Source organism: Miscanthus floridulus, chromosome 8, assembly GCF_019320115.1.
Source record: "Miscanthus floridulus cultivar M001 chromosome 8, ASM1932011v1, whole genome shotgun sequence".
Classification (NCBI taxonomy): Eukaryota; Viridiplantae; Streptophyta; class Magnoliopsida; order Poales; family Poaceae; genus Miscanthus; species Miscanthus floridulus.
Window position 1 is genome coordinate 71342831 of NC_089587.1, and position 22226 is coordinate 71365056.

The window sequence follows — 22226 nt, forward strand, 5'->3', positions numbered from 1 at the left end:
CATGTATCTTCTAAATTTTTAATCCCAAAGGACAGACAACCTTTTTTGCTTCGTACGTAGTGGTGGGCAATTTATTTGGCTTCGGAAGCATCTTCTTTATGAGGTTCAATAAATTCCTAAATGCCTTATTAGATACACCATTCTTTGTCTTTCACTGTAGCAATTCCAGTGTTGTACCCAGCTTTTTTTGCCCCTCTTCGGCCGTCGGGTATAGCAACTTCCTATGATCCTCAAGCATGCGTTCAAACTTAACTTTCTCTTTTTTACTTTCGCATTCTTGTTGTGCATCATGAATGGCATCGCCAAGAGCATCACCGAGATCATCTTTTGCCGCTACCTCTTCTTTATCTCTCCCCATTGTAGTATCATCAAAGGCACCATACTGAGCAATAATGTCATCAATGTCTAAATCTTCTCCTTCACCTTCTTCCATCATGACCCCGTTTTCTCCATGCTTAGTCCAACATATATAGTTTGCCATGAAACCTGACTTAAGAAAATGTGAATGAAGACTCATTGAGTTTGAATATTCATTTAAATTTTTACATATGGCACATGGACAGCACATGAAACCATCTCGCTTATTTGCCTCGGCCACACCTAAGAAATAGTGCACGCCCTCAATAAAGTCTTGGGAGCGGCGATTGGCATTGTACATCTAATGGCGTGACATAATCTGCATTACACGACAAATTATGAAAACCTTGAACATAATTAAGTATTTATTACACAACATAGATGACACACACACGGTTGATTAATTAACTAAGCTTGGCTACAACGTAAGCAATCCCAACTATCACTAAACAAACTAAAACTACAATGCACTTTAGTAACATAATTATTTCGTGATCATACGCAACGAAAATAGACAAATCATTATTCTGTTGAATATCAATAAGCTTATCCTACTAGCTCACTGCCTCATCATCAGCAGCCGCTACCTCAAGGGCACCCAAATTCTACACGTATGTAGCATAATCTTCCTCCCAGTACCAACCATCGCATCCATTGCCCTCCCACTGAAATTAAAGCAAAAAAATATTTAGTAAAAAATATTCAAGAAAAGCAGGTCAATTAGCCATAATAATAAAATACGTAAGAAACTCACATCGCGATCCGGACACTTGTAGAAAACACGACCCTTGTTGGGTCCCTATCTCTTGGCTCGGTACTCCATCACAATCTTCTGCTTACACTTGCCGCAGATAATGAGAGGGAGTTCTGGCCTCAGTGGTTTCGCAACCGAACGAGAGGCCGAGGATCCGGTACCAGTTGTCATCTACTTTCTATACTTATTTTTACAAACTAGTGTAAATTTCATATTTTCTAAAATGATATATTTAAACAAAACAAGTACGGATTTCACATGTTTCAATAAATAACCATCCGTACTAGTTGACCTTGCTTACGTGATCATCTCAGCGAGCATTTCTCCACCGGATGGTACCGTACTTGGCCAAGGAAGAGCTCCGATTCTACGAGGAAGGCAACACGGTCTTCCACAACCGTTATCGCTCTCCCTCGTAGAATCAAAGCTCCTCCTTGACGTCCGTTACCGCTCGACAGAGAACATGCTCGCCGAGCTGAACACGGTCCGCAAGTTCAACTAGTATGGATTTTCTATAATTTTCTAACTATTTTCTAAGTTTTTCATTTCATGAAAAAATTAATTCTAAAAAATAAAAGGCATGATTTCTAAGTATTTCATTTCATGGAAAAAATAATTCTAAGTGACCTGCTCAATATCAGCGAGCTCGCGGGCGTTTAGGTTGCCGAGGATAGTAACATTTGTAGATGACATTTATAGGTCTGAAGTTATCAAATATCCATCAAATTATAGCTCAAAAACATGTTTTAATAAATAACCATCCGTACTAGTTGACCTTGCTTACGTGATCATCTCGGCCAGCATTTCTTCATCGGACGACACCGTACTTGGCCAAGAAAGAGCCCCGATTCTATAAGAAAGGGAACACGGTCTTCCACGACCATTGCCGCTCTCCCTCGTAGAATCAAAGCTCCTCCTTGACGTCCGTTACCGCTCGGCCGAGAACATGTTGGCCGAGCTAAACACGGTCCGCAAGTTCAACTAGTACGGATTTTCTACAATTTTATAACTATTTTCTAAGTTTTTCATTTCATGAAAAAATTAATTCTAAGATCACGTAAACCGCCGGGGACGAGGATGGCGCGTGCTCCAGCGAGGACGAGCGAGGCGTGATTTTGATGAACTAATTTAACTTTTGTTTATCCAAATATATATACAAATCATCATGTGATTTTGAGCTAAAAATGATATATAAAATCATAATAAAGTCCAACATATAAAGTTACACATGCATCTACATCGCAAAATGAGACAAGCTACTGATAAAACATAAGAGGATTAAGTTTGTTACCTCCAAAATCGAAGAGCAACACCAATAGAGGAGGAGAGAGCAAGAACAACAGCAAGCTGAAGAACAGAGGTAGTGAGTTTGAATGGAATGGCTCGGGCTCAGGAAGGAAGAAATGAGTTAGATTATAGGCCGGGATAATTAGTCCTGGTTATGGGACCAAATCGGGACTAAAGATTAATCTTTATTTCCGAGGCATCACCCAAACCGGGACTAAAAGATTTAGTCCCGGCTGGTATTACCAACGGGACTAAATGTAAACATTTAGTCCCGGCTGGTATTACTAACCAGGACTAAAGGTAAACCTTTAGTCTAGTTGGTAATCTGGATTAAATATAAAACTTACACCTAACAAGAAATAGTAAAATGCGGTTCAATACAATGTAATCTGTTCCCATTAAAGAAATAAATCAGTATCAAGGACGAGGTGACGTGATAGCGACGGATCAGCATTGCATGCCGAGCTACTGGCTAGCCGGTGGTCTTGGGACAGAAAAAAAAACAGCCTTGCTGCAACACTACTAGGTAGCTGCACACATGCATGCCTAGCTAGTGGCTAGCCGGTGGTCTTGGTCTTGGGACAGAAAAAACGAGGCGCACAACATGCACATCTCTGGTCGCAAAAACAGAGTACTAGTACACCGCAGCACACAGCACCGCCCACAAAATCGAGGCGCCCGACCGCCATCTCCACCCTCTCCACTGTCTCACAGCTCTGCAGCGCCCCGTCCAGTGCCATCCCGTGTCGGAGGGGAGCGCGGCATGGTGTGTGAGCCCCGCGATCGGACGGCCCAAAAAATCGACTGACACAAGCGACAGAATTGCCAGATTATTTATATGGAAGCATGGGCCATCCGTCTCTCCATGTCAAAGGTGATCATACGATGCGCCGTGGCACGGCGGCACCACGCCAAGATCGATGGCGCGACAGACCCTGTCATATCATCGATCAACAGCCCCAAGCGTCGCCACGGCATCCTTCCGTCGCGTCACCATGCATGACACAGCACAGGCGTTTCGTCGCGCCATGACAATAGGCGTGGTCAAAAGTGTTAGTTTTGAAGAAAAAAAAACAGTGTTAAATTTAAAATTAGTTTATAAAAAATGTTCAAAATAAAAAAAAAATCGCGAGGCAAAGCTAGTGGTGCAAATAATTGCGTGAACATTGTGGCAAGTTCGGTATAGATAGTAGCATACTCCCTCGGTCCCTCCATCCAAAAATAAATAAAATTTGTCAAAACAATATTATTATATATAAATATGGAACACTGCCTTCTAATACACAAACTAATCATGGGTGCATGCAAATGATAACGGTTAAATCCAAGACATATCCAAGCTATTGATATGACCTTATTGCCCACATTCCACCGTCATCCTAGCTACCGCTGACCTCACTTGCCACCTTCCACCCCCAGTCCCCCACTGCCACAACCTCGCCCTTTTTTCTTAAAATGTTGTGCTAGGTCACCTCCCGCCGTCTTCCCTACACACCATACGCCTAACGCCGCCCGTTCATCGGCGCCCCCGTCGCCTCGCTCGCCGCTAGCTGATCGAACCTCCATCATCGCCAGACCGACCGCTGCTCTCGGCCATCCCTCTAGACCCATCGGACATTGGAGCCCCAAAACCCCAAATCCGTAACCCTAATCCTAGTTGCTCTGTCGATGCTAGCCTCGGTCCCCGGTTTCGCGTGTTAACACGTGTCGCCGTGAGTTGCTTGCCGTCGCTATGCACACGTGCTGTATAAAGATTTTCTGGGTGGGGGAGGGTGGGTGGAGAGTTGACGTAATGCAGAAAGCATAACCACGAAAACAATAGTGCTATAGGAAACTGCCGCACCAAAAGAATGATGGCCTACAATGCGCATACGAACGGTGCACCACTCTGTCACGTTCACATGCCTGCGGTCACAATGCTAAAATTAACTCGGTGGCAGGGATCGGATCGGAGGTGCAGTGTCGTGTCGGAGACTCGGAGCCTGGGGGGCCATGGACGTGGTCGTCGTCACCGGCACGGCACCGTACGAGAGGTGGACCATGAGCATCTCTCCTTTGATCTTGAGACTACAGTTAGTCCATTCAGTGCATGGCATCGCATTCACGAATTGACTCGGTGCAGGCGATCGACGTAGTGCGTCGACGGCAGTGCCGGGCAGCGAGGTGGCGTCGGCCACACGGTCACCATGCAAGGTCAAGCCAGGCCGTCGACGGCGGCGGCGCCACAGCAGGCCGAGCAAGGCGTACATGAAGCGCACGACGCGACGCGACGGGGAGGGGAGGCCGAGGCTACGACGACGCAACCCCTGCCTCCGCTGCCGGCCGGTAAACTGGGTATGGAGCCGGCCACCGGGCACGAGCTGTGTGCGCGCAACGCCGGAGAGGGGAGGGGAGGGTCCCGGTGACGGTGAGGGGGCGTCGCTGACGAAGCGGTGATCTCGCCTGCTGCGATGAACGCTGGTGACTGCGCGCATCTTTTATATATACGATGGTTTTGTTTGTCACGGTTCACGCCGGCGGCTGCGAACCGGGAACACTCGCCGGCGAGATGTCCAGTAGAATAAAATAAAATAATAAATCAATCATTCGGTAACCCATAAAGTTTACGATGTTGGATATTTGATCTGCTAAAAAAACTGTGGACGACATATTATGTGATTTGCTGAAATGAAATTGAAAAAAAAAACATGCAGATAACCGGATACATTTACTGTTTAGCAAGCGTTTTTCAGACAAAAGTTGCAAATGTTCTTGTTCCGAGCAGGCGAGGCGAGAGCACCTATGGGAGAGCTATAGGAGGCAGAGTGTTACCTTGCTGAAGCTGCTCTTACTCCAAGGTGTTAGACTTCACTTGAGTCTTGAGGCAGTGATAATGTCGTGAGCTGACGCCATCAAGCTCCATATAGCTAGGCTAGTTGCAGCCTCGTCTTCAGTTAGTCAAAACGGAGAAGCCTCAGCGAAATAACAGTATTTTTCTCTCACAATAAATCAGCATCAGTATCAGCATCAGCCGTTTTCCCAACCAGCCGAATAGGGCGCATGATTCGCTGTCAGCGGCGGGCATCAGCTCCTGATGCAGCCTTTCCATTCAGAGTCCCGGAACCGTGCTGATGAGCATGGCTGATGAATCGATCGTTTAGGGAAGTGAATGGACATAGACAAGGGCAGATGATTTTGTATATGTTGGTTTTGTCACGGTCCACGCTGCCGGCTGCTGGTTCTCATCTGTGCCGAGGAAGCCGTCACAATGCACAGCCGTCGGGGCTGCTGCTAGCTTTTAGGCGTGCGGCTTCGAGGGGTTCTGCCCCTGCTCCCAAAGTACTGTAGATAACTGTTTGAACTGTATATAACTGTAGAAACATAGAAAACGGTTCGGAGCCCGAAGAAAACCCCTCAGTATAGCTGAAGCGAGAAAAAGAAGAGTAGAGAGAGGCCTGCCGATTCAGGCCCAACTCGATCTGGTTGACTGACTGGCATATGGGGTCTTCGCTTTGTACTTGTGAATAAAATCACAGGGGGCCGACTCATTTTTCAGCATAACCAACTTCATTCATTCCCAATACCAAGAGGAGAGGAGACTGGAGAGCAGCCAGCCCCGCTAGGCACACGCACATAACTTATAGCTCCAGCAAGCCAAAACTGAAAACCCTGAACACTTCTCATGATTCAGGACGGCATTCGGCGAACAATGACAAAACATGATTCACCATCAACAACTGCTGCTGCTTGAGGCACTTGTTCCATTCACTGGAACTGAACCTCGGATTCGTTTCTCAGAATGACCAACTTCATTCCCAGGAGGAGAATGGTAGAAGGAACGGAATGCACATTTCTGGATTTCATCACAAACGGAATGCACATCATGTAGGACAATGCGAGGAACAGCACTTAACAGCTTCAAACAAGCTCAATATAACCTGGATCCGATGACCTGCTTTAAAAACACAAAACTTGAAGGACGGCAAATTAAGGTCCCACTGATGCAAAAGGAGCCATCCTACAAGAGATTAAAGATCTCATGCTTGCTATTTACCATTACTACTACCCAGTTTTCCCTTGGCCGAGAACCTCTCACATGAGCACCATAGGTTGTCATGTACTAGATCCAGCTGCACTTGGTTCCTCTTCCGCACCTAAAGAGGCTGCCTCCAATGCTGCAACAATTTACAAATGTTGAAAATATCATCAGTTGATTAAGTAATCAAATTTGCCCTCGATGAACAATTATTCCTCACCAACCAACCAACAGTAATTTATTATTCAACAGCCACACTTGCACAAACTGATTAAGATAACTATGTCCTAAAATTTAACACCGATATCACTATCCATTGACAGATGAGGGCTATAGATGAACAGGATTAAAGACAGGGAGGAAGCATCTGAAGTGTAGAAGCTCATCAAAGTAGATAAATTTTTATTCTCTCCTGCTGGCTGCTGCATACCTTGTCAGGCTTACCATGAGAGCATTACTTAAGATAAGTAGAACGATAAATTCCTAGAGGCATACCTAATCAGTTTCAAAGATTGTCGATAATGAAAAGATTGATCAACCCAGGTAGATATAAGATTGTGGTATTGCAATTCATAAATTCAATATTGTTGAGCCTATTGTGCCATGGTAGTAACTGAATTATTACTTGTTCAGAATATTGCAAAACCAAGAACCAAGTAAAGTCATATACCTGGACTGTAGAAGCGCATGTATGGAAAGACGGTGTCCATTTCAATGACATCGTATACCTTCTTCACCACATAGGTCTTTAGATCAACTGTGTAGAGTGCGTCATTCACCGTCACGAAAACAATACCGAGACCATCTGCGAAACCGACCACAGAAGCATAAGGAATAAAGACGGGACGAACATCGAGCTGCGTCCCAAGATCAATGACATTGAATTGTGTCCATCCAGCATTAGCTTCAGGGGTGTCCATCCTCAACCAGATGCAGAGTATGCCCTCTTGTAGACGGACGAGTCCCAGCCCACCGTCATCCGTTGTTGTGAGCACGGAACTATACGAACCGTGTTGTAGGGTTGGAACCTGAATCCACGATTTCTCTTGCAGTTCCAAATCGTACTTCATAACTGCGTTTGTCGATGGAATCCCAAAATAGAGCTCGTTCCCCAGTAGCACACTGGGCGAGTACCTACCATAGGTGAAGAAGCAGGGCTCGATGCGCTGAATGGAGATTGGCTCGCTCCACGCGGCAACATCGGATGAGTAGGTGCTGACGAACATGCCACTTTGTTCAGTGCCCACACAAACCACCCGGAAAGGTCCACGGTGGCAACCATGGTGGTCACAGGCGCCGGTGGCTGAGGACATTGGATTGAGTTCTTGCTTGCTGCTTCTGTTTCTGTGATTGCCATGGATAGACTTGTCATTTCCAGAACAGTTCTTTTGAAGAGGAGGCCGGATAGACTTGTCATTTCCAGAACGTTCTTTTGAAGAGGAGGCCCACAAAGCCCACTGTTGCCAATGTACATAAGGGAAGGGTTGTCTGCGCTGAGGCCTGAGGGTGTCAAGTTGCCGGCCTGTGGGTATACGCCCAGACAAATTGTTGTACGACAAGTTCAAGTAGCTTAGGATTGTCAAATCAGATAAGCTCACTGGAATTTTGCCAAACATCTTGTTCTTAGAGACGTCGAGTGATTCCAGTGACTGCATTGCTCCTTGTTAGGTATTTTTCCACTCAGGCAGTTTGATGACAAGTTCAAATTTATTAAGGCATCGAGGGAAGTGATTGCTGGGATGGTTTCACCAGTTAGGGAGTTGCCTGATAAATCAATGCTCACAAAATATTCTAATCCATTGTCATATTTAAGTTGCTGCCCTTTTATTATTTTTAACATGATGTCTTTGAATTGATTTAGTCCACTGGTATAGCCAAGTTCATTTCCAGATCGATATGGATACAATCTTAGAGGTAGGTTACCCTTCAGGGTCATACCAGTTAGGTTTGACAGATGCCAAGGTACAACACCAGATATGTTGTTGCTCGATAGATCCAAGTATTGAAGTTGTTAAGATTTGTAATTTCTATTGGAATGTTCCCAGAAAATATATTATGGATTAGTCGTAGAAACTGTAAACTTTTCAGCTCCACAATCCAATCTGGCAAGCTTCCAAAGAATTTGTTCCTTCCAAGATCTAAGAACCCAAGACTAGTGCAGGTCCTCAAAAATGCAGGAAAGTATCCTGACAAACTGTTATTGTTTAGTTGCAGGAAACCTATGGATTCCAATTCAAAACAATGAGGAAATTTCCCCTCTAAAGCATTACTTGACAAATCAAGAGCATGCAAACTTTTCAATGTGCAAAAAGATTCTGGAATGCTGCCACCAATTTGGTTTGAGAACATAAGCAATACCATGAGTTGTGGAGCTTCAATTGATGGTAATGGTCCTGAAATTGAATTGTTGGAGATGTCTAATTCTGTGATATTTCTTGGAAACTGTGGTATTGTTCCAGTAAGCTGGTTCGAACTGAGATTAAGCACTAGAAAGGCCATGTCACTGAAATGTGCTGGCAAGGTACCACTTAACTTATTGCTGTTGGAGATGTCAATATTTGTTGCCAGGGAAAATGTTTGCCAGAACCAATCAGGAATCTTGTCAATTATAGCACTGCTTGAAAGATCAAGTTCAATTATTTCAAACTGTTGCTGAAGCCAATCTGGAAACAGAGGACCCATCTGGCAAGATGCAAAATGTGCATTCCGAAGCCTGAAGGGTGGAAACCAGTCTGCATTTAACCTTCAAATTATTGGAAGCCATGTTTAAATTCTTTAAGCTGATTAAACCTGCAAAATGTTCTTCAGCAAAGGCTATAGAGGCAGCGAAAAAAGATTGGATAATATTATTTATTGTTTGCACCTGTTGGAGGTCAGCCTCTGCACAAATGACAAGATCATCAGCAAAAAGGATCGAATGAATTGGGGGCAACCTGGGCCCAAATAAATACCAGTGAGTGCTGCATTGTCCATAGCATCATGTAGTCTAAGAGAAAGCTCATTAACAACAATGACAAAAAGATATGGAGAAAGCGGACATCCTTGCCTGATGCCTCTACTAGCTTGAAAGAACCCATAGGAATCTCCATTAACATTGACAGAATACGACATGGTGGAGATGCAAGCATGGACCAACTCTAAAAATTGACTATGAAACCCTTTATGTTGCAACGCATCAATCACAACGGACCACTCTACCATATCAAAAGCTTTAGCCAAATCAATCTTCAACATAAAGGCTTTCTTGCTCCTTCAAAAAAAAAAAAGCGCATACGAACGATGCATCACTCTGTCACGTTCACATGCATGCCTACGGTCACAAAGCTAAAATTTACTTGGTGGCAGGGATCGGATCGGAGGTGTCGGAGCCTCGGCGTCCATGGACGTGATCGTCACCGGCACCGGACGATCGGAGAGGTCGAGTATGACTGTATGAGCATCTCTCCTTTGATCTTGAGAGACTCACTCCGTACCTTGAAACCTTTGCATGGCATCGCATTCACGAATTGACTGACTCGGTCTCGGTGTGCAGGCGCAGTGCGTCAGCGGCAGTGCCGGGCAGCGAGGTGGCGTCGGCCACGGTCATCGTGCATGGTCAAGGCCGTCGACGGCGGCGGCGCCGCAGCAGACCACGCGTGGGGAACATGAAGCGCGCGACGCGACGGGGAGGAGAAGCCGAGGCTACACTACGCAACCCGTACGTGCCTCTGCTGCGAGGAACGCTGGTGACTACGCGCATCTTGTTTGTCACGGTTCACGCCGGCGGTGGCGAACAGGGAGCGCTCGCCGGCGAGATGTCCAGCGGCGAGGAACGTTTTCATTGATCAACCGCCACATAGGATACTTGTATGTACAATGTAACAGATTGAGAGAGCTGTACTGCATTTGTTCAATAGTGAAGATGGAAAGATAAGCAGGGACGTACGTAGATCAACCACGTTTCACGTTATACTACAGTCCTTAACACACCAACGCACGCACGCACGCACGCCGCAGATACAAACACTCCGCCGTCGTCGTCACCGGTGCGGGGTGCACGAGGTTGTTGCAAGCTAGCTCATCAGTCGGACCGCATGCGGTTGAGCTGGTTGAGAGCCGGCTGGAGGATGTTGTAGAGCACCCAGCCGATGGCGGGCGCCACGACGATGAGCAGCAGGAGGCCACGGCTGTCGTCGGCGGGCGCCGCAGCGGCGAGCGCAGCCAGGTCCTGCGCCGCGGCGGCGGAGGCCTCGGGGGCGGTCGCCATACCAGCCGCCGCGGCGGCGCCGAGGCCGAGGCCGAGGCCGGCGACCACGGCCGGGCTGCGCATGCGGTTCAGCTGGTTCAGCGCCGGCTGCAGGATGTTGTAGAGCACCCACCCGATGGCGGGCGCCACCACGAAGAGCAGCAGCTGGCCGCGGTTGTCGCTCCCGGCGTCCGCCGCCGACGCCGCCACGTCCGCCACGCTCTGCGCCGCCAGCGCCGCGTCCGACGACGCCAGCGCCGAGAAGAAGGCGCCCGCCAGCGCCGCGGCCGCCGCCGGCGTGGCCGTCGACGACGGTGACACGGCCACCGCGGCCTGCTTCTTGGCCTGCGCCGCCGGGAGGCGCAGCGAGACGCTGCTGCCGGCGACGCTGGTGGATGGCGCTGACCGCGCCACGATCTTGGCGGGCTTCAGCAAGGCCATCGTAGCTATGGTCGCCATGGCACTATGGCAGGCTGGCGTGCTTGCTTGAGAGGGCAGAGATGGCTGACGGCGGTGTGAGGTGTGGGTGCGCAGTGCAATGGCGAGCTAGCTTTTTCGTCTCCGTGTTTCTAGAACCGGGGATCGGGCTTATCTCTGCAAGGTCGGAGGCGCGCAGTGTGTGCTCCAGAATGGACACCTTATCCTTGCGTCTGCATGGCCATTGGTCTGGGAGCAACAGGGTGGGTCCCGCATCGACACCGAGGGAGACCTTCAGATCGCAGGTGCAGCCAATCGAAATGAACCGAGGTTCCACCGAATTCTGACACTATGCAAAAAGAAGGTTCCCGTCACATCTACGTGCACGGAGTATTAAATGTTGACGAAATAAAAAACTAATTACACAGTTTGATTGTACTTTGCGAGACGAACGTTTTGAGCCTAATTAGTCAACGATTGGACAATTATTATCAAATAAAAACAAACGCTACTGTAGCTACATCGTAGCTGCAGTAAATCGGGCGGCGCTGATTCGGGCGAACTAAACGTGGCGCTAGACACCTACTAGTGTTCTCTAGAAATTAGAATTAGCATCAAAGTTTTAAATAGCGCGCTATAGCGGACGCGCTATAGCGCTATTTAGCGGATCTGGAAGACCAACGCTAAGCTACTAGAATTTTAACGCTAAACGATTTTTTCCGCTATTAGCTGCTAATAGCGTGCTAATCCCGCTAAATTGTGGTTTATTTAGCGCCGCTATTTGGCCTAGGCTTTCATTTCCATCGGCCCAATTAACATGAGTACACCAAACTATTTAGATGCTGAAATGCATGTGTGATGTACTGATATGTACCAGACTATGGCCTATGGCTCCATGCCTTTTGTTTGTTTGTCTAGCTGTCTATCACCTTTGTATGAACTTTGAACTCACGTATATTCCTATAGGATGTATGATGTATTATTTATGAACTACGAACTTTGATGTAATGTGTTAGTAAGACTTTGAACTATCTGTCCCTATTGGTATTTGTAATATTTTCATCTTCTATGGCTGCGTTCGGCTGACATGAAACCCGGTTTGATCCGGTTCTTTTTTCATCCGGAACAGTGGTTTTCTCTCACAAATTCATCCGTGAACATTAACTTTTTCTAGTCACTACAGTGTTTTCCATGTCAGCCGAACGCAGCCTATATTTTTATTATGTGTAAAATTATATGATGTTTGACATATTTTTTCTCAGCCGCTAAATGGCTTAGCCCGCTATAGCTTTTCTTGACCTTTTGGAGAGGCTGCCGCTAAGAGGCTTAGCCCGCTATTTAAAACATTGATTAGCATGCATGCTAGAATATGCTTCCGTTAGCGAAATACATTTTCGCTCGACAACAACGTGCACAAAATAGGGCCAAATGTCTAATTCTGCCGAAAGTATTTTTGGACCGCTTCCGCTTGCATCCTCTAGTATCAGAACATCGATGCCCTGTTTGTTTGGCTGATAAGACATGACTGAAAGTACTGTTGGCTGATTTATTGTGAGAGAAAAATACTATTCGTTGATCGAAAAAATACAACTTATAAGCCAAACATGACGCATCACTACAAATACAAGCATGGCTTTGCCAATGTAACCTGTAACCATCCCAGTATCCCACACATACCTGTCTTCTCAAAGGGCTCGACGAACTTAATTTTAATACACTCGAACACATGTTCTCTTCACCCTAAATTAAGTGTATGATTGGATCAATTAGAGATAGTTAACAGTTGAACTAAAAAAATAATTTAAATTAGCTCAGATTGACTTGTTAGTTGGCTAATAACTAGTTGAAACTTGGCTAAAAAAATATCCCATCCCTGTTTGGATGCACTAGGGTCAATTTGAGCCGGCTAACAATTAGTTTTTGTACCCAAACATGCAATAAGTGCACTTCTAGCATTTTAAATTTTGTCCCAAGATAAGTGTATTTCTAGGTAGGATCCACCTACCATTAGTAGTTCTTTTTCAGTTAATCACATCTTTTTCTTTCTAAATCACTGAGATCAAAATATTTCCGTTAATAAATAGAACTATAGAAGGTGTGATACTTTCTAGATTCTTCCATAGTGCGAAGATTAGATAATGGACACATGATAGGTCGCGAATTCCGTGACCCCTTTGTGACCGCATGCATGACAAGCGCCATCTGTCCGCTCATGTCTGTATGACGATTGACGAGTCCCTATGCCTATCCGTACACATTCGGACACAGAAAAATTACCCTTACTACATGTTTGTGTCTATATGTGACAAGCCCTGAAAAGCTTATCTGACTGCACCTATCCAAACATGTTCTGACGTGAAAAATTTACCCTTATTGGATGCACATGGGGACATATGCCCCTAACGGCCTCAAAAACACATTACCATATGCGTGAGCAAAGCACAAGTAAGGCCTCGTTTAGATCCAGCCCAAATTGTAAAAAAAAACTAACTTTTGAAATTTGGAATCTAAACGGCCGATGGAAAAAATTTCGGCCTGCACGGTGCAAATTTGGCCCGGCCCAATCATTGCCTCGGGCTGCGTGCATCCCCAGTATAACCCTGACCACGGCCCCGTTCGCGCGTCCGTCTCCACTCCCTCTCCCCCGAGAAACCCTAGGCCGCTCTCGCCCCGCCGCCGCTCAGTCCAGCACCTGATCCAGCCCACCCCGTCCCCGCGCCCCTCACCCCATCCATTCCCTCTCCCCCCGAACCCTAGGCAGTTCTCCATTTCCACCGCCGCCACTCTCCATTTCTGTCGCTGCCGCTCTCGGTCTCCCGCGCCGCCGCTCAGTCCTCCACCAGATCCAGCCCGCCTACGTCTAGATCCACCTTCCCTTCGTCCAGATCGGGTGTCCTTGACCTCCTCGTCGGCGATGGACGGGTACCACGGCGGCTCGAATCAAGACGGCGACTTCAACGACGGCTCCTTGGACAACACTTCCGGCTACGGAGACGGCTCCGAAACCAGGGACTTCCTGTCCCAGGCGCCGCCGTACGCCGGATCCGGGGCCCACACCGGCTTCCGCAACAACTCCGACGACGTCTTCGGCTATGGCTTCGGCAGTAACGCACCCTCCCTTAGCCACCTGGGGTTCAGCGAGCTGGACCTCAATGCCAGCCATTCGTGGCCGGGCTTGGCTCGTTACCAGGAGATCCTCCAGTCCCCAGCTGAAGACGGCGGCAGCGGCAGCGCTCACAGCCCCCCTCCCGTGCACGTGCCATCCCGCACCAGCAAGGGTTCCCTCGGCCTCCGACCTCCTCGCCGCCGCGTGCCTCCCCTGGGGCCTCATGGTGATGAGGCAGGCGGCTCGGTTGGCGGTTCCAGGAGGCCCGGTGTGCGTCGCAGCCTAGTCCAGCCCACCGCCGCCGACGAGGACATCCCTTCGACTAATGTCCCAGTACACAAAGTTTCTTTCTCCATGGGATTGCTATGCTGTGTTGTGCTTGTGGTCTAGTACAAATAGATTGCTGTGCTATGTGCTGCTCACATGGTAGATTGCTGTGCTATGTGCTGCTCACATGGTAGATTGATGTGCTATGCAGTGCTTGTGCTAGTACAAGTAGATTGATGTGCTGTGTTGTGCTTGTGCATGCTGTTTATGCGAGCTGTTTATACATGCTTTGCATGCATTGCTGTCCTTGTATAGGCATATTGTTTACCTACGCCATGTCCTTGTTTAGGCATATTATTTACCTATGCCATGTGTTGTTTTTTCTTTATGCATCATTTCAGAGTACCCTTAGCAGGGCCCAGTGGAGTCCTCAAAACACCCGGACTTTCTGTTAGCTCTACGTTGACGAGATTAACAAGGGGAACTGCCCTAGGGGTCAGATGTCGAAGTGGGGTTGGAAAAATCTGACAGAGGGTTACTTCAAAGCGACAGAATTAGTTCATGACAACATCATCTTTGGGAGTAGGGTCCACCAGCTGAAGAAGAAATGGAATGACCTACGGAAGCTCTATCACAAGGAGACAGGCTTGGGGCGCAATGCAGATGGCTCCATCAGTGCTTCAGCTGAATGGTGGAAAACCAACGACAAGGTACAACCTAATTCTATTTTGTAATCATATTTTTCTTACCTAATTCTATGTTGTAATCATGTGTTCTAAACAAGTTCTTTTGTAATTCTTATTTTGCAGGACAACAAGCTTAAGGGTACACTGCCTGACTACATGGACCTTTTGGAGCGCATGTTCCTTGGCGTAGCAGTGACAGGGGAAACCGCTTATGCTCCTAGTCACAGGAATGCACCACTGTATGTGAGCAGTGACGATGACGAAGACGTCCATACCCCTCAGAGCACTGGGAGCAAGAGAAGCTACAGCAGCCTTAGCACCCGCAGCACTGCTGCTAGTCCCAGCAAGAGGGGCAGGAGTCCAGCAGTGAGGATGAACGAAGGCATAAGGAACTTGACCGTCAGTCTGGACAACAGGACTGAAGCGCTGAAGGAGATTTGGCATGAGAGGAATCAAGCTGTAGAGAAGAAGAAGAATGATAAAATGGACACCATTGACCAAGTGATACAGCTAGCTAAAGAGGCAGGGGCAACAGAGGAAAATGAGAGGCAGTGGATTGGTGTCCTCATGATCACCCAAAACGAAGCTGCTATGAGAATGTTTATCAAGTCAGAAGCAAAAGGAAGGATGGCCATCATTAAGCACTATGCCAGGGTCGTTAACTAGACCCTCTTAATAATGCATTTGTCATGTGTTTGTGTCATGAACCTCATGTACTAAGTCTGTGATGCATATTGGTTGAACTACGTCTGTCATTTGTATGTTGTGTTGTCGAACTTGTCGGCAGCAACTAAGTGATTTGTGATGTTTGCTTGTGATGTCTGAATTTAGCCATATTGTTTGTTTCTGGAGTCAGTGCTATTGGATTTGAGGTACTGCTGCCCTGTGTATGTTGTTCCCTAGGAATTAGAACTGATTTGTGTTCATTTGTTTGTTTCATGTGTGCAGGGGGCTGCTCAACCTGCTGCTCCGGTCGTTGATGAGGATGACGATGATGATGATGATGAACAGTGGGAGGAGGACTTCTTCAACTTATTCTTTGATGACATCGAAGAAGAAACTGCAATCGTATATGGTATGTCCTAGTATGCCATGCACATGCAAAAGTACTACAATAGGGCATACTATAGGGTGCCAAAGATGACTGGGCTGAACTGGGTAGAACATAAACTAGCAAATGAAACTGCCTGTTACAACATGTTTAGAATCACCCCAGATATGTTCTATAGACTGCACAAGGTATTAATTGATGAGTATGACCTCAAAGACACAAAAAAGTCCACCTCAACTGAGGCTTTAGGTATGTTCCTTTGGATGGTTGGTGCTCCACAATCATATAGGCAAGCTAATGATAGATTTGAGAGGTCACTAGCCACAGTCCACAACATGTTCTATAGAGTGCTGCCCTGTGTTGTTGCACTTGGGAATAATATCATTAAACCTATGGACCTAGAATTTAGTACAATGCATCCTAGCGTGAGGAACCGATGGTTCTATCCTGAATTCAAGAGGTGCATAGGAGCTATAGATGGCAGCCACTTCCCTGTTTTGGTGCTACAAGATAAGTTTGTGCAGCACTTGTGTCGCAAGGGCATCACAACTAAGAATGTGATGGCTGCTTGCGACTTTGACATGATTTTTACTTTTCTCCTTGCGGGATGGCCGGGGTCTGCCCATGACACAAGAGTGTTCGAGGATGCCATGACAACATTCAAGGATGACTTCCCTCATCCACCTGAAGGTAGACAACTAGGTGGTAGTACATTTGACATTTCTAATTGAAACATTTAACAATTACAGGTACTTGGTGGTGTAGGGATGTTTTACTTGGTGGATGCCAGCTACCCAAACCGTCCTGGGTACCTTGCTCCTTACAAGGGAACGAAGTACCATATTCAAGACTTTCAAAACATCGGAGAACCTCGAGGTAAACAGGAGATATTCAATTATGCACACTCATCTCTTAGGAATGTGATTGAAAGGGCCTTTAGCGTCTTGAAGATGAAGTGGCGCATATTGTTGAGTATCCCTACCTATCCTCCTCAAACACAAACGCAGATTATAGTTGCTTGTGTTTCTTTGCATAACTTCATAAGGTTGAGTAGGCAATTTGATGTGGATTTCTAGCACCTAGATCATCATGTTAACTTTGTGCCGGCTGAAGCCTATCTTGATCAGCCAGAAACAGAGCCTACCCCTGATAGCACAGATCATGAACAGATGAATGCCTTTCGTGATAGCATTGCGAACAGGCTGTTTAATAGATATTGATACATGTGTATGTTTGAGAACTTGTGAGTTGTAATTATTTGATTGCGGCTTGGACTTGTAATAATGTTGCTTGAGGACTGTAATATTTGAGGACTGTAATATTTGGGTACATGCATTGTAATATTTGAGGACTGTAAAATGATTTTTCGACTATAATAATATTTGAATATTGTAATAATTTTGGGTTTCCCCTACTGCATTGTGCCTGGGACAATGGAGGCCTTTATGGCTGCATGTATGGATTTGCATGCGAGAGCATGCAAGGAAGAGCAGGCAGCATGCAGCATGCATGGATTTGCATGCATGCGCATGCAAGGATGAGCCTGGCAGCAAGCATCCCTCCAAATGCATTTAATAGTGCCACTTGTGTCTTTTAGTCCATTAATGCTTTGGCAGGGCAAACAGTGCTATGAAAAGTTTTCCACCCCTTTGGATGTCAGATTTTGAACCATTTTGGATGAAAAAATTTGGGTTCAAAAAACTTGCAAGGCCGATGTCGATGTTTCACCACCGATAGCCTGCCACGGGGGTACCTGGGGCAGTATGTTCGGGCTTCGGCGTATGCTGAACTCGATGGTTAACGCAAGAGACAGTCGATTTATCCTGGTTCAGGCCCTCGATCGTAGATCGAGTAATAACATTACGTCCAGTCGGCATTAGCCTTTGCATTGGATTGATTGTGATATGTTGTGTTGTACAATTGTCGTCCTCTTCTCTCAGGAGCCCTGCCCTCCTTTATATAGTCAGAAGGTCAGAGTCCTAGTCGGTTTACAATGAGATTTTCTAGTAGGATTACTTAATAGTTCTACTACTAAGATTACATGGGAAGAATCCTAGTTAGACTAGATCTTCTCTCTCCCTTGTGGGGTATCCTATGGGTCCCGCATCGACAAGCCCCCGAGCACTTCATGGTTGAGCTCTGAAAGTCTCGCTTTGCTCCTTCAAGTCTTGTTGAGTAGGAACAAAATGTCATCCGAGTGCTTTTTGGAGTGAAACTTTGTAGCGCTTCTTGGGATCTTCGAGTGGTGAGTGCTTTTTGAAGAAAAAGTACATCCATCTGGTTGTAGCCCCCGAGCCTCTTGCTATTTGGAACAAGGAGCTAGAGGATCTTGTCTTGAAGTTGCTCTGATTGTTCGTTGAAGTTTTATCAAAAAGGAACTCGAATATGGCTCGTTCCGGGTTCTTTTTGTCGTAATGTCTTGAAGTGGTCTGCATTGAGGAAGTCTTTTGATGACGTGCGCTTTTTCGAAGAAAAAGGGCACTCACTGAGTGTAGCCCCCGAGCCTCTTGCTATTTGGAACAAAAAGTTGGAGGGTCTTGATCCTTTATGTTGTTTGAAAATTTATGTTCTGAAGTAGTCCCCGAGACTTGGATTATGTCATCATCCTAGTAGTTTTGCGGCATCTTTCTGAAGCGGCCCTTTAGTCTTGGATTAAACCATCATCCGAGTAGTTTCGCGGCATGCAGCCTCCGAGCTTATATCCGGGTTCTTTTTGGGTGGGTGCAATTTTTCATAAAAATTGCACTCACTGAGTGTAGCCCCCGAGCTTCTTGCTTTTGCTTGCAAAAGTTGGAGGGTCTAGAATCTTGTCTTTAAAAAATTCTGGGGCTATGTATCCCGCAGCCTCGTGCTTTCTCTGAGTTCTTCTCTTTAGAAAAGAAGTCGGATGAAGAGTCTTGATGTGTTGTCGTCGTTGTAGTCTTGAGTTTCTTGTATTCTTGGTCCTTTGTCTTTGGTTCCGAGCCTCCGGGAGTAGTTGAAATGAAGGCCGAGCTCCCTAGCTTAGTGTTGATTAAGCTATGATGCTGGCCGAGCCCCCGAGCGTATATCCGTGTTGTTTTGTTTAGGAAGAACTTGGATGCGAGGTCTTGGCGTATTCTTTGATAGTCTGCTGTTGTCAGATGTAGTTGTATGGTGGTGGTTGAGTGTAAATGCCTTTTGTTCATGGGTTGTACTGTGCTGGTATATTCTTCCGAACATGCCCGTCTTCGAGTATTGTTTCCTCTCGTCTGAGTCATCCATTATTGAGTCCTGTCTTTTCACTGTGTCCTTTGTTAGGCTTATTTCGTTGGTACTCCTAGTCCATGTGCGCCGCTCCTTTGGTCTATAAATACTGTCCCGGAGTGCTTATTTTCATCCATTGGACATTCTGTTGAAACCTTCGTGGTCATGAACATGGTAGTTTGTGAAGTAGAGCAGCCCCCGGGCATATTTTGTAGTTCCTGTGTGTCTTGTCGTAGCTGGAGGAAGTCTTGTGATAGGGATTAGAGGTAGGCTAATCCCGCGATAGCATTGTGCTAGGATGTACGTGGCGGTAGTTGGAGAAAGTCTTGTGATGTGGGCTTCATTTCTTCATCGAGCAGTTCTGGGTTGATCCTCGTTGCCTGTCCTGAGACTGTCCGGTGCAGATCAACATCATATCCAGCATCACATCGGTCTTGGGTAGACAGATGCCCGCCGGCCTTCTCTGCTCCATGTTGTCTTGTCGTGCTGCCGATTTCCGCCTTGGATGCACTGTGTCCGTCCTTTGAAGAAAACAGTGTAGCTGATGGCGGTTTGTCCTTCCGAGTAGCAATTTGGGACACATAGTCATTCCAGAGCCTAGCCGTGTCTGTGTTCCTCTTTGCTACTTTGCTTTTCATGGTGCCGAGTTCGTTGGGTCTTGTAAGATTTGTAATCTTCTACTTTTGAAGTCGCTTGTAATGTAACGAATCTTGTCTTCTGAGTTGTCTTTTACTTTTCTGCTGTGATCCCTGTCGTTCATGAGATTACCTAGTTTCTTTCTTCAATAACCGGGTTCCTTTGTTTTTTGCAAGGTAGCCCTTTCTTTCTTCTTGGTTTGACGAGTTATTCTTGTAGCGATATGATAACCCTGCCGTGGTGCTGGATGGATAAGTCTGAAATCTGCCCGTTGGTTTGTACCGTTGTGTGGATTTGTGCCCTCCGTCGTTTTAGCTGCGTCGGTAAATGGACCGTTGTGTTCTCACACTGTGTTTTAACGGGCCTAGTGGGCCATTTTTATTACTGAAAAATATATTTAAAGACCTTTCATCTTCCTTTCCTTTGCTGCTCAGCTCCTACCTTTAAACCCTAGCTTTCAGAAATCCACCGCCGTCATTGTCGCCGTCACCCGAGCACCACCATCCTAGCTTCATCTTCCCTAGTGCCTTTTTGCTTCCGCTAGTTCATGGGAAAGAAGAAAACCGCAAGCAAGTCTCAGGCGACCTTCGTGGATGAGGAGTCATCCCTTTCTTTGATCGAAAACCAGGAGTTCGTGGCCATGAGGGTTGCCCAGAAGGTTTGGCTGGCTCCAACAACAAGCGAAGACCAGCTGTGCAAGCTCGTTAGCGATGGCTTGATCCAAAGCAAAGTCATCGCTGAATGGAGAGTTCTGGGTGAGCATCGAGTTCCAGCTCCGGGTCCTGGTGAGATTGTCCTCTTCGTTTCCTTTGTCCGCACCAGACTTTGCCTTCCTGCTTCCGCCTTCCTTCATCAGTTTCTTGGTTATTTCGGGGTTAGTCTGAACCATCTAACTCCCAATGCCGTTCTCCATCTTTCTGTTTTCGTTCATCTTTGTGAAGCTTTCCTTGGAATCCCTCCTTCTCTATCTCTTTTTCGCTTTTTCTTTCATCTGAAACCTCAACCCCACCGTGAAGAAACCAGCGTTCTTGGCGGTTACGGGATTCAGTTTCGCCAGGGCCTCAAGATTAAGTTTTTTGACTATGACCTGGTCGATTCTGTAAAAGATTGGCGTGTCGAGTGGTTTTACGCTGCCAATTTGATCCCTTCCCTCGTCATCCACTCTAGATCTGGTCCTATGGTGAATGACCAATGGGATAAGAAGCTTGAGTCACCTGCTGAGATTCAAGTGATCTAGCCACTCCTTGATAGGATTAGCATGCTGAAACAGCAGGGTTTGACCAGCTTCGGTATTGTTTCGAGCTTTCTTCGTCGCTGGGTTTAGCCTTTGAAAGAGCGGGAGCATCTTGGCTTTGAGTATTCTGGGGCCGAGGATCCTTCACGCATGGTCCTAGCTCTTGAGCTGACCGGTGAGGAGGTACTCGAGCGTCTCCAGAAGATGCTGAAAGGAGTGAGCGTCATTCCTCCTGCTGTCTCCGAGTTCTCAGCCAACAACCTGCCCCCAGCTGTGAGTTGTCTATCTTTTTATTTGAGTACTTTATGTACTCTTGCTGCATCCATTTTTGCTTAGCTTTTCCTTGTCTTGCTGTTTTATCCTTTTTCGCAGGAGCTTGGGCAAAACTTTGTCGACCCGATCCCCCTTGATGTTCTCCCTGCCGTGGTGGAGACTGGGGATCGTCTAGCTAGAACTTCTGCAATTAGTAAGTCCTAAACCTCTATAGCCCTTCTTGGGGTTTCTTCCAGATTTGTTGATGTATATGAAGAATATGTTCCTCGTCTAGTCCCTCGCGGTCCTCGCAGTGTCCCGAAGAGGGGGCGAACGGATGGGTCTTCATCTGGCCTGCCTGTCTCCAAGAAGCCTCGCAAACTAAGTACTCCCTCAGGTACTCAAGTTGTTGCTAGCATGCTCTTAGGTGAGCACATTTAATACTCTTTGTTCCTTTGTTTTCCTGTTTCTCTCTTGAACCGGGTACTTTTTATTCTTTTTTCAGCAGGTGCTCTGGTTTCCTTGGCTGAGGGAGAGGAGGATGACGAAGTACCCCTCATCATGTGGCGGTGAGTTGTTTTTTATATTCCTATTGCATTGAATCTCTCTTCTTTGTTTTAACTTTTAGTCTTGAACCTTTTGAAGTAATCGAACGTCGTGTATGAGTTCTTCTGGGGCTCCCATGCCGACTTCTTCTGAAGCTCCAGTGTTGAG

General features: G+C 46.7%; 1 protein-coding gene and 1 pseudogene across 1 annotated transcript; both read right to left on the reverse strand.

Annotated features, from left to right (window-relative positions):
- Positions 1-6107: 6107 nt before the first annotated feature.
- On the reverse strand, positions 6108-8912 carry LOC136469357 (receptor-like protein EIX2; annotated as a pseudogene).
- Positions 8913-10278: 1366 nt separating this feature from the next.
- On the reverse strand, positions 10279-11229 carry LOC136472530 (photosystem II reaction center proteins PsbY, chloroplastic-like). Its single transcript, XM_066470229.1, has one exon. The coding sequence runs from the start codon at positions 11095-11097 to the stop codon at positions 10474-10476; it is 624 nt and encodes a 207-aa protein (XP_066326326.1). The 5' UTR covers positions 11098-11229; the 3' UTR covers positions 10279-10473.
- Positions 11230-22226: the final 10997 nt, after the last annotated feature.